Source organism: Embiotoca jacksoni, unplaced genomic scaffold (genome assembly GCF_022577435.1).
Source record: "Embiotoca jacksoni isolate LCO1_2020_lvr unplaced genomic scaffold, fEmbJac1.0.p SCAF_15, whole genome shotgun sequence".
Lineage (NCBI taxonomy): Eukaryota > Metazoa > Chordata > Actinopteri > Embiotocidae > Embiotoca > Embiotoca jacksoni.
The window spans coordinates 15,164,209-15,176,904 of record NW_027185285.1 but is presented as its reverse complement, the minus strand read 5'-3'; the positions used below and the strand labels follow the sequence as shown (position 1 = coordinate 15,176,904).

General features: G+C 40.7%; 1 protein-coding gene across 5 annotated transcripts in view; it reads left to right on the top strand.

Annotated features, from left to right (window-relative positions):
* The window catches only part of smg1 (SMG1 nonsense mediated mRNA decay associated PI3K related kinase), an 86,188-nt gene that overhangs the window by 29,077 nt on the left and 44,415 nt on the right, over positions 1–12,696 (top strand). For all 5 annotated transcript variants that reach the window (XM_069149871.1, XM_069149868.1, XM_069149870.1 and 2 more), the window contains exons 14-22: positions 1,212–1,342; positions 3,373–3,534; positions 3,899–4,017; positions 4,173–4,260; positions 5,778–5,879; positions 5,969–6,109; positions 9,939–10,165; positions 12,124–12,323; positions 12,469–12,630. In XM_069149871.1, the coding sequence (XP_069005972.1) occupies positions 1,212–1,342; positions 3,373–3,534; positions 3,899–4,017; positions 4,173–4,260; positions 5,778–5,879; positions 5,969–6,109; positions 9,939–10,165; positions 12,124–12,323; positions 12,469–12,630 (1,332 nt within the window). The remainder of the gene's footprint in view (positions 1–1,211; positions 1,343–3,372; positions 3,535–3,898; positions 4,018–4,172; positions 4,261–5,777; positions 5,880–5,968; positions 6,110–9,938; positions 10,166–12,123; positions 12,324–12,468; positions 12,631–12,696) is intronic.

Here is a 12,696-nt window from a genome sequence, read left to right as displayed (position 1 = left end):
AAATCGGTACTCACTTGGTTGTCACTCTCACACCGAAAATCAATGCAAAATCGTTCCCTTCCTGAACAGGTGAAATAACAGCTAAACTCTAAGCAGTATCACTGTGTTCAATAAGCCTTGTTGTGATTTTCCAATTATGGAGGCTTTTATTTCTAAATTGAGGGCTTTCAGCAATCTAAATGCCTTTGCAGGTTTAGACAAAAAAATAATAATTCCAAGCTCCTCTTGCACTGCAAATGTGATTAACTTCTCATGTTAAGAGACTCTTCTGAATTAGAAGCCATCTAAATAGCTGCTGATGCTCTGGTTGGGCGCCATAAACTTTTTGAGAAATAATGACATATTCAAGTGAGATACAGAATGAGATAATACTCTTTATAGCCCCAAATGTAAATAAAAACAGAATCTGATGATTTGCAAATCATGTAAACCCACATTTCATTGAAAATAGACCAATAAAAAAAATCATATCAAATGTTAAAGAATCTTACGAAAAATGTTCAACGTAAAATTGCGGCACATAATATTATTAAAAGATTCTGAAGAAGAAAATCTGAAGGAATCTATGTACACGGGACAAGGACGGCCGTGATCTTGTGGCCCTCAGGCAATACTCATGGAAAACAGATATTATTCTGTAGTGGAGATAACTGCATGAGGTCAGAAACACTTCCGAATACCATTCTGTGAAGATAGTTTGTTGCTGCATCTGCAAATGCAGGTTAAAACTCGACCATGCAATGAAGAAACCATATCTATATGCAAAAAGTTTGGAAATTTGTTTTTCAGCATTTCTTTTTTAGACGTAATGTCCTGCATGACGTGTACTTGAACATTTTCTATCCCTTCCTGTGTCCACTATGTGGCAAAATGTGTGGCATCATCAAAGTTTTAAGTCTTTTCTTGCCCGACTTAAGGTGGATCTGTTCAACATGCTGCCAAACACAAAATGATGAAATCAAGAAGATTTTTACAGTCAGCTAGTGTTGCAGAGTTGTTGTTTTTTTTGGTTCTTGGGGTTTTTCTTTAATCAGAAATAGGTGTCCAAAAGGACCCAGTGCATAACTTTAAGGAAATAAGAGCCTTGACGAAGGTTACTAGAATGTGTAGGAGGTGTGGGTCATGATGAAGCAGCATTTGGATGTTTTAATTTTTGCACTGACTGCTGTTTTATATCAATGCATGTTCATTTTGAAATGTGCTTTGTCTAGATGTGGGCATTATCTCCTACGGTCTTTGCGCTTCTCAGTCACAATCTGATGCTGGTCCACTCTGAGTTGGCCATCTACTACCCTGCCATCCAGTATGCTGTACTCTACTCCCTGTACTCGCACTGCACCAGGTAATACATCCCTGTTGTCTACTACAGCATTTTGAATTTTATACACCTGTAAGACTAAGTGGTCTCAATTCATTTTCTTTATTTTTTTCTTTGCAAATTTTTTTTTTTTTTTTTTTTTTTTTTTTTTTTGCATAATAGTTGAACTTGAACTTGGTGTCAAAATTGAGGCTTTAATAATCTGGTAAAGAAATGCAATTTCAAGGTTTCCACTCATCCTGGGAAACCTGGAATTCTTGGAACCAGTTTCCAGTTCTGTAAAATCTTCCTGGCGATACAGTATAAAGTCCTGAAAACCAATTAGTTGTGTTGTAAAATACGATTGTTTAGTTTGGAGCAAACTGAGAGATCCCTGGAACAATTGGTAGCTGAAACTATGTTCAGAGACCAGATTGAGTTAGAGCAGTGAAGTTGACTTTTTACAGGTTGAAAATGAAATGATCACACCACAAAATTGCAGGCTTTTATTAAATGCGCCTACAATCATGTCAGGTCGCTGAAGACAGCGTGTGTTTCTTGAATAAAATTTAAACAAAAAAGATACTCGACAACAATTGACTGTAAGTGAAGAGTTCCCTCAAAACAGTAACGGTTCACTGGTAATTTGATTTATTTTTTAAAGACGTTTATAATTTTTCACTTTGACTCTTGCTGGATTATCGTTCTCATAAGCAACATTAACTTTAACATAATGTTAAGTTGGTTAGCTACTTTACATTACATGTAAGCTGGGACAATGTGCTCGTTATGTTTTTATTCATTTTTTTTTATTGTTTATGAAATTAACAGTGCGTGTTTTAGAGTTAAAGTGTGTGTTGCATGTGCGAGTCTGAAAATGTCTTTCATTGTGGTTTAGGTTTTTCGAGTCTGTCTCACCACTGACCGTTAAAGAAAAATGCTGAAATTAGCCCAGAGTCAACAGTTAAGGGAAACCTAAATGATAATATTGAGTGATACATTTGCTTTTAGATCAGTTTATTTTTGTGAAACGGTGTTAAGATATAGCCAGAACCCAATTTCACAGCGTGAATATGGGTCTGGTCCCCCTCCATAGGGAATCGTTTGCAGGTGTTCCGTCCTACTAGACCTACAGTTAAATTAAACCAAATCAGCGTCCGTGGAAACCGTCCGACACAGCCACCGCTGCATCTACCTGCGGCACTTGTCCACCAAAGCATTAACAGATGAGCTTTTCTTTTGAAACAGATAGTCGTGGCATTCGGCCGACAAATGGTGTAATTTCAGTCACTCGCGTTGCATTCGATCGGCCAGTTTTTGATCACCCTGTCATTTGATCAGATAGCTGGCCCCGCTGTTGCAGTCCAGCCCGGAACGGTGCCTTAGTTGTTGTAATATTTTGTTAGAATTCAACATTTTGTGTTTGTCTGCTCTATTTGCCTGAGTAACTCCATGAAGTTGAGATCAGAGCACTGTTCGGGCTAGACCATCTGCTGTAGGCCCAGTGTGCTTCTGTTGGGAGAAGGATGTTTTTTTTTTTTTTTTTCAAGACTGGCTAGATGTTTGGGCTTGTTGCAATACAGAATGAACTTGGGTTTATATGTTATTAAAGATTTCTTCTCAAATACATTTAATTTGGTATTCTCCAACTCTACACAAACATATCTTTATGTTGCACAGCAATGAAATGCCTGTTTTTTTTCACTGCTGCTTTTTTTTTTTAATTTTTTTTTTTTTTTTTTTTTTTTTTTTTTTTTTTTTTTTTTTTTACACATCCTAATCCAAGTCAGAATGTGTCAATTAAACTATTTCTGAAGACTATTTCAGACAATCATTAACTTTACTACTTGTGCAGAGGGTTTTCCTAGGAAAATCTACAATGTTTCCTGTAGACTGTAGCCCCAGATGTCTGTATCTTAAGGTTCCCTTTAGCTTTACTTTAAAAGTGTCAATGTTTCAAAGGATCATATTCAAAATCAGGACTTAAGTTACTGCATTGAAAATCTGCAACATTATGCAGCTGATCTTGTTGATTTCTGGTTACTAACCTTTTAACGTCTCCATTCTGTGTGCAGACACGATCATTTTATCTCATCCAGCTTGTCATCCTCATCTCCCTCTCTGTTTGATGGCGCTGTCATCAGCACTGTTACCACAGCAACAAAGAAACATTTCAGCACACTGCTGAACCTCCTGGGAGGTCTGCTGTCGAAGGAGCACCTTTTTCCTGAGGCCAGGTTCTTTGTCTCCCTTTCTTTGACACGCACATGCACGCCCTCAGACAAAAGTCTTTCTTTGTTATAATTGACAATAGTATTTTTAGTATTTAAAAAGCGCAAGGTAACACCGTCAAGCGTAGGAAAAATCCAAACATATTCTAAAAAGGTACATGATGAATGAATGTATGACAGAATGTCTTTTGCAATGACTTGAATGTATTCATTTCAGCCAACCAAAAACCTTACAAGAACCAAATGGTTCTGTGATCGAAATCAGACTCAGAAAAATATATTAGTAGCTATTTAATATTGGTAAAACAGAATACTACGCAAAGGTTTCTGTATACAGCTGTTCAATCATACGTTTATGTTGGTGTGTTAGGAAGCTGCTGCTGACCTGGGCTCAGGAAATCTCTTTGCTAATGAAAAGGTCCGAGACCTACAGCCCCCTCTTTTCCTTGCCCTCCTTCAACAAGTTCTGCAGGGGCCTGCTGTCTAATGGTGAGCCCAAAGTTTCCAGCATTTCATAAAGAATTGTTTATATTGTGCTTTTCACAGGCTGAGAGGTTGTGTAATTTTAAATTGTAAATGTCTTTTTACCTATTCATCACTAATAATGTTGTTTAATGTTTTACTTCCTCATTCTCTCTTGATAGCTCTAAAAGAAGATCAAAATATTTGCCTTCAAACCTGCCACTGCTTACAGGTCCTCTCATCTGCTCTGTCTACGGAACTGCTGCAGAGGTAAACATCATTCACACATAAACATAAACTTTTAGACTGTATTTTAAGTCTCGTTGGTTAATTTGGACATGTTTTCTGTCTGTTGTGCACTTTGCTGCAGACACGGGGAAAAAAAACGTGACGGCTAAAGCCTCTGTTATAATAAATTATCATCGGTCACATCTCATGTAGATTTCCAATCATTGTTGATGTTACATGTAGTCAATTGAAGCAAAAAGATTCCTCAAGTAATTTCTTTTGTCTGTGGGAAACAGCTGCAAAAGCTTTTGTTTTTCCAGCTCTATCATGTAACGTATACAATACTGGAGTAAAACGGTGCAATGGAAGAACTACAAGCTAAATGAGCTTTTTTTGGAGCCCCTGAAAGCCACACCACAACAAAACCTTGTTCTTTATGCTTGGAGGGCTATAAACTACGTTTTTCTTTAACGATTCCTACATAATGCATCCTGGTACCTGGAGGCACTGCTGGCATGGTTCTGCTTGCAGGAAAACTCAAACACACAGCTTTCTTGGTCAATAACACCACATATTAATCAATTTATTTCTTAATCTGAATACATTAACCATCAACACGAAGTGGATATCCACAGATATTGCGGAAGTTTTCCTTTAACCCTTAGAACCCGATGGACGCAAATTGAAATTCCCACATCTTCTTCTCATTTAAATTGTACAAGGAGTATTTATCACACAGAGATGCAGCACATATCATATGAAACTGCACAAATTGAGGTTTCCAAAAAAAGGGAGTTCCTCGTCTGTTTGACAAAATAAATATGTTGAAGTTGCATCAAATTTGTACCGTGAAAAAATAACGTTATACAAACAGGCCAAACACCTGCAGGATAATATCTTGAATTTCTTTACTGATTGTATAATTATTGTGTTTTGATAAGTCCCCAACTACATATCAAAATAAACAGTAGAACTTAGCATTTCTGCTGATACACGTTTTTCTGTACGACGGAGCATTTCCAACTATTACGGTTGTAAAATAACAGCTGATTTCTGTATTATCTCCAACATACATCCACAATGCATTCCTATTTGTATCAAAATATATAAATCCTGTATTTGTAGGCCTACCCAATAAGCCGAGTTATTACTATGCATAAAACATATCCCTTGAGTGTAAGTCCCTGGTTTGGCTACTGGCCACCCAGATGGTTGCATGTCACTTACCTGCGCTCTTCCCTCTCATACCCTGTCAATCTCCCCTGTCAAATACAAATAAATAAATGCCCACAAGAATTATCTTTAAAAAAAAAAATACTTAATTTCTGTGCTTTTCATAGCAATGATGAATGATTGAAAAATGTCTTAACTGTATAAAGACATATTTAAAAAAATTGCTAAGCTGGACAATCTCCTCTAAACAATTATAAAAAGATTTCTCTATAGTCAATATTCTATGGGGAGACATATGTAAAAACATAACTGTTTTATTAGGCATTTGTTTTCCCTTGATATAAAGATTAATATGAAAAATCTTTGTCTGTCTGTCTGTGTCAAAGGTGTGTGGATGCATGCAGAGTCCAGTTGGTCCACTCAGCTGTGAGGGTGAGGCAAGCCTATGCCAAGCTGCTTCGGACAATCCCCCTTGATGTGGCTTTGAGGTAACACTTAGTCTACCACTCAGATTAAATTCGTTCATATGATGAATATACCTCATACATAATGTGTCTGCAATTTTGTTTGTCCACAGTAACCACAGTCACCCTGAGATAAAGGAGCTCTCTCTGGCCATCCGCCACCACATGAGCCATGCACCAAGTAGCACGTTCCACCCCCAGGACTTCAGCGACCTCATCAGCTTTATTTTATATGGAGTCCTGCACCGTGGAGGGTAATGTTACACTGACAATGAGCTTAACTGGATACATTTTTTTGCAAATTCTGTTACCGTGTCTTTTTATGCATCCGCAACAACTGTGGCTGTAGACTTCAAGCATGCACAGTCAAATGATATTTTTTTACGCCACGTGACACTAATGGGCTCCGCATCCGTCAGAATTATACACAGGTGTGGCCTGAGTTCTGCTCCCATCAAGCCAGCTTTTTCTTTAGCTAACATACATGTGCAGCTGCACATAAAGATACCCACCTTCTCCGTCTGACAGCGGTGGAGAGAATAAACGTTCCAAAGTGTCCCTTACTTTTGCATGTAAGGGCTGAAATAAGAGCAATGTGTCTAAAAAGGCAGTTTCCGACACCCCACCTTCAAGTTTTTTTTATCGTTGCTCCAGTATGCAAGCAGCCTAGAGTCCACACACGGAGTCAACTAAATTGTACGAACATAAGTTTAACAATTAAATGCAACCAATAACCAGCTGATTTGTATGGGTGCGTTCATAAATTCAATCTGAAATGGTAAAAGCATCATCAGAATTGTCGTTCAGAAACTCAGTTTTATTCAGAGCACAGTTGGACCATTAGTGATGTGGGATCTGCAGGAAAACTACTGCACAGTAAAAACACTGTCAAAGAAATAGCCCTGTTTAAAATAATGCTGTTGGTAGTACAAAATTAGCTGTGTCATTAAAATTTTAACAATACCCATCCCTATTCCTCCCTTACTGTATATATAGGAAACTCAAGAAGCATTTTAACTTTTTTCAGACAAAAAAAGTCATGATTAAATAATCGTTGAATCTTGTAACATCTTTTCATTACTATGTTTATTATGTTATGTGTTAATTCTTGAACCAAATTATGGAAACAAGTATGGATAAAAGTATTGATAAGTATCGTTATCGATAAACGGTATCGTATTGGTACCGATAAATGCAGCAGGATGCACACACAGTGTTCAACAAAACACGAATCTTGAACACACAAACAAATCTGGCCGTTTGACACTAAACACCAAGCATATTCACCACGGAATGAGCCAAAGATGTCCCCACATGTCCCGTAGGTAAAACCTAATAGAAGAATACAGGGAATCCCATGAAGCTGCTGCACACATGTCCTCCACAGACATCTTATTGAACAAGGTTGTGGAGAATGAAATGGCTGTCATGAAATACAAACGAATGTCGGGCCGGGCATCCAAGCTGCAGCTTATGCCTTACTCGTAGTATTAGTCAACCAGTGAGACAGCTGCTGTTTTGACTGCGGTTTCCCCTGAGAGTTGCTCTCTGTCATGTACGAACTGCTGCTGGGTCTGTCTGACAGCTGCTGTGCGCTTTACATAGTGAATCAGAATGCATGGCTTGACCAGTGCACGTGCAAAAACTGTCCCACAACCCTTTTAGCAAGAGGAACTCCCTGCCACATACATTTTGGCTGTACACAAAGCTTAAAAGGAGTACATTTTACTGCATAAGCGGCCATGGTAGATGGCTTGAACCCTGAATAGTGCGAATGGCTGCAGGTGGTAAACCTAGGCTTTTTGAAGGCTCCCTTTCATGGGCCAAGCCCACAAACCGTTTTGCCCGAGCTGGGAAAGCGCGATGGCAGCCGCCACGATTCGCCTGCTAGCGGCTCAGCTAATATCACCAACCATGTTTGGCGACAGATCATGGAAAAATGCATCCATGCCTAGAGGAGGGTTCTTCTGTGTGCTCATGGGAAAACCACAATGGTGCCCTGGAAATGGGACTCCCTGCGACATCAGATCTGAGGCTCTGTTCTGCTTCCCGGGCATGTACATGTTGATAGAGCACAGGTACGTCTGTGCCCACAGCAACGGGCTCTTGGCTATGTCCAGTAAATGAGCTGATTAGACACCGCCTTGCTGAGTGAGATAAGTCGCAGTCCTGTTGTTTGTTCTCACTACCACGTGTTTGTTTCCCATCATTGGTTAAAACATTTTCAGGACTTAAAGCACAGTGGACAGCCCCAGGCAGTGTTTGTAAAGAGATGGAGGCTCTTGCCACCTTCCTCCCACCATCTGAAAATGACACATCCCTCCCCAGCTATGCAGAGAACCATGTGTGTACACTGAGATGTGTACACACATGGTCACCCTGCTCACGGGAACCCCCACTGACAGAACACAGGTATTTTCCCTAGAGCTGATAAGCGGACAGTCAACATACTTTTTATTTGTGATGTACAGGGTCCAAACAAGCAGCAACAAATAGTCACCTATTGGTTTGTGAACTGGAGTTTAACTTTTCAGCTGTTGCCATCTTGCTAGTTTTAGGGCAGTTTGGAGCCAGAAGTGACCATATTTGGGAGAGCTGTGGAGGAGCGAGCGGTGGATCTGATTGGCAAATCAAAGACACTATGTCCCGCCAACCTACAGCCAAAACCTGTCTGTGCCACAGGTCAATCAGAGATGCCCCCAAACTTACCACTTTTTGAGGCCTATTATATCTTTTTAATGATGGGATTATTTTCAGATGGACTGCCAGAAAACTAATACGAAGGAGGGACTTTAGCTAACAACCCCATAACAACGTGTTGAAAAAAAATTATTTACTTTGTACACCATGAGAGAAGTTGAATGGGAGTATATGGAGCTGATGGCTTTTTGAAGCCAAGCCCTAGCGCCATTCAACATGGCAGCAGGATGTGCCTCCTGTCAGCCGCCGCCTTGATAATGTCTGAGAGATGCCAAAAACACCCACTAGGAGCAGGTGAGCAGCCAATAGAATTGAGTAGAATGGGAAAGCCACTTGGGAAGCAGAGCTCTCTTCCCCATGTCATTATCCAGATCCATAAGGAAGAGGGGCAGAAGCAGGATGGGGAGCCAGTGACAGAGGGAGCTGAGTCAGTGGACCTTGCATGGCGCTCACTGAGAATGTCCGGCAGCAGTGAAGTTTGGGCGACTCGCCCGTCTACTTTCATCGTCTTGTACTCCGACCTCCGGCGGCGCAGCGAAAGCCTTCAACTGCTGCTTGAGGATGAGTGCCTGGCTGGTGTTCTCCAGACTGAGGCACAACTCACAGCCAGCGTGGAGATCAAAGTCCATTATGCATCCAGCCTGTCAAGAGGGGCACAGTTGGACACTGCCGCCCGGCTATTGCACCACAATTTTTGTTCTTCGCCAGCTTCCCAGATGCAATCGCTGAAGATGAAAAGGGTGCAAAACTGAGGCCACACAGGTGTATTATACGAACAATGTAGACCTGAGGCAGTCAGCCCGTGGTGTCATGTTGTGTAAAAGATATCTTTAGAATACACATGCATCAGGGGATAAATGGAATAGCTACAATTCTAAGAGAGTGAATTATACAAAATACAGCCTAATATCTTAAAAACGCCTTCAAATAATTTCAATTCTTTCTTCAAACATTCACTTGGGTTCGAGGATGAACTGATTAGATTTTGGTAGTCAAGGTTACTGAGACCTCACAAAACACGTTTGCAGCCATACAAACACAAATATCTACTAGGATAGAATGATTCATTACATTTTATACCAAAGGTCAACTTCACTGTGTCATGTTCTGCCAAAAAGTATTTTTTATCCATTATTCAACACCATAACTCAGGGACAGAAAGGGAGATTGTGACCATGCACACATTGTTGAGCTGTTGGGTTGAAGATGTGTGTGACGCATTGTTTTAGATTTTGTAGCTTCTTTGCAGCAACATCCAGATTTTAAATATTGTCTATTGTCATGTCTTGAATGTCGAATCAATTAAAACCTTTATGACTGAGCTTTCAACCATGTGAACACATGAGAAATTTGACTGCTTTTTGTTTTGTTTTGTATCCACAGCAAGGACCCCTGGTTGGAGCGTCTGTATTACAGCTGCCAGCGGCTTGACAAACGAGAGGGCCGAGGGAGTGTTGATGGCAGCAGGCCGGATATAGTGGCAGGGGCACTGTTGAAAACAGAGGTGGTGCTGTGGCAGTGGGCAGTTTGGGAGGCTGCACAGTTCACCGTACTGTCCAAACTCCGAACACCACTGGGCCGAGCTCAGGACACCTTCCAGACCATTGAAGGTAACAGGACAAGATCCAGTTTGTGCTTACAGTTTCATTTGGGTTTTTAAATACAGTGCATCCGGAAAGTATTCACAGTTGCATCCTGTTTCCACTGATCATCCTTGAGATGTTTCTACAACTTGATTGGAGTCCACCTGTGGTAAATTCAGTTGATTGGACATGATTTGGAAAGGCACACACCTGTCTATATAAGGTCCCACAGTTGACAGTGCATGTCATAGCACAAACCAAGCCATGAAGTCCAAGGAATTGTCTGTAGACCTCCGAGACAGGATTGTATCGAGGCACAGATCTGGGGAAGGGTACAGAAAAATGTCTGCAGCATTGAAGGTCCCAATGAGCACAGTGGCCTCCATCATCCGTAAATGGAAGAAGTTTGGAACCACCAGGACTCTTCCTAGAGTTGGCCGCCCGGCCAAACTGAACGATTGGGGGAGAAAGGCTTAAGTCAGGGAGGTGACCCAAGAACCCGATGGTCACTCTTGACAGAGCTCCAGCGTTGCTTTGTGAGGAGAGGAGAACCTTCCAGAAGGACAACCATCTCTGCAGCACTCCACCAAGCAGGCCTGTATGGTAGAGAACCAGACGGAAGCCACTCCTTTGTAAAAGGCACATGACAGCCCGCCTGGAGTTTGCCAAAAGGCACCTGAAGGACTGTCAGACCATGAGAAACTAAATTCTCTGGTCTGATGAAACAAATATTGAACTCTTTGGCCTGACTGCCAAGCGTCATGTCTGGAGGAAATTGTAATTGCTGCCAAAGGTGCTTCAACAAAGTACTGAGCAAAGGCTGTGAATACTTATGTCCGTGTTATATTTTCGTTCTTTATTTTTAATAGATTTGCAAAAATTTTAAACAAACTTTTTTCACTTTGTCATAATGGGGTATTGTGTGTAGAATTTTGAGGAAAAAAATGAATTTAATCCATTTTGGAATAAGGCTGTAACATAACAAAATGTGGGAAAAGTGAAGCGCTGTGAATACTATCCGGATGCACTGTATCTTTTGCACCTCAGGCTGCCACATTAGGTTTTTTTAATGTGAAAAATTTACATGGTGGGCATTCCCAATTCTTCCTGTATGGGCACTCTTGAAAATGGTTTACTTTCAATAGGCAGTTGCCACTTAGTTAACTACTTGAGTAAAAAAAAAAAAAAAAAAGTTCAGAGTGAACGAGTCAGTAAATACTGATGCTGTTTTTTACTCGCTGTTATTTGTTCAAAAGAATCGACATAATGGATTAACAAGTGGACAATCTTCCCTCGCTATCCTTCACCTGTTTTTTGCGCTGCAGTGTGTCAGTGCAGCAGAGGTTGAGCTCTGCCCTGAAGAAAAGACAGGGATCAGGACTCAGACCGAAAAGCTTTTTTTTTTTTAGGTCAGCTAAAAAGAAATGGGTGCGCATAAATTAGGTAACTAACACAAATACAATATTTTCGGTTGCATTGCAACAGCGGGGCCAGAGCTATCAAGCCAAGTGTCTTTTACTGAGTGAGTGACAGGTTAAATTTCCACTGCAGGATGCTGAATGTGTGACTTTTCAAATTAAAAGCCTTCCAGTTTCACACAGGGTCCAGCCATAATACTAGGTTTTAGCTTAGACATGTGTTTCTTTCAGGAGTGGGGCTCCAATTGAAGAGGAAACAGTGGATTTTCCCAGTTAAATCTTATATCAGAACACTTTATTTGACACTTTTCAAACCAGTTTATGTAATTGTTGATCCAGAAAAAAGCATGCATTTTCAAATTTAACCTGCTGTGACACAAGATGTGTATACAGAGTATCAATTTGTTATTGTTCACATAAAAGAAGCTTATTCAGCTGGTTTGGATGGAGCTCAGCTACATTACACATGTCAAAGTAGCTCTCGGAAGAAGAAAAGTTGGAGACCCCTGATCTAGATTGACCGCGAGGCGGTAATTGTAGTTTCTCATCTTTATCACTGTGTTTCAGGTATGATCCGGAGCCTGGCTGCATACAGTCTAAACCCAGAGCAGGATGTTGGAGCCTGGGCTGGTGCTGGGAGTGATGGAGATGGTCACCACTCCAATCAGCTCCGCCTCGCTCTGTTGCTTCAGTACCTAGAGAACCTGGAGAAGCTCATGTACAATGCCTACGAGGGTTGTGCTAATGCTCTTACTGCTCCACCAAAGGTGTGCAAATACAAACTTCTTTCTTCACTTCTGTTTGAAAGTTTGATTTAAAAATAAGTAAATATGGATAATGGATTCAGAATGGCAACCACATCATAATATTAAAAAAAATTATATGATGTATTCCCTCTCCTCTACCTCCCAGGGAATCAGGACATTCTTCTACACAAACCGTCAGACGTGCCAAGACTGGCTGACAAGAATCCGTTTGGCGTTGATGAGGGTCGGTCTTCTGTCTGGTCAACCGGCAGTAACAATTCGCCATGGCTTTGACCTGCTGACAGAGATTAAAAATAGTGGCACTCAGGTAAGTGTGTGAATTTCTCAGGTGAGAAGCCTATCTGTTCAAATGTATGAAGCAAAAATGTGCGCA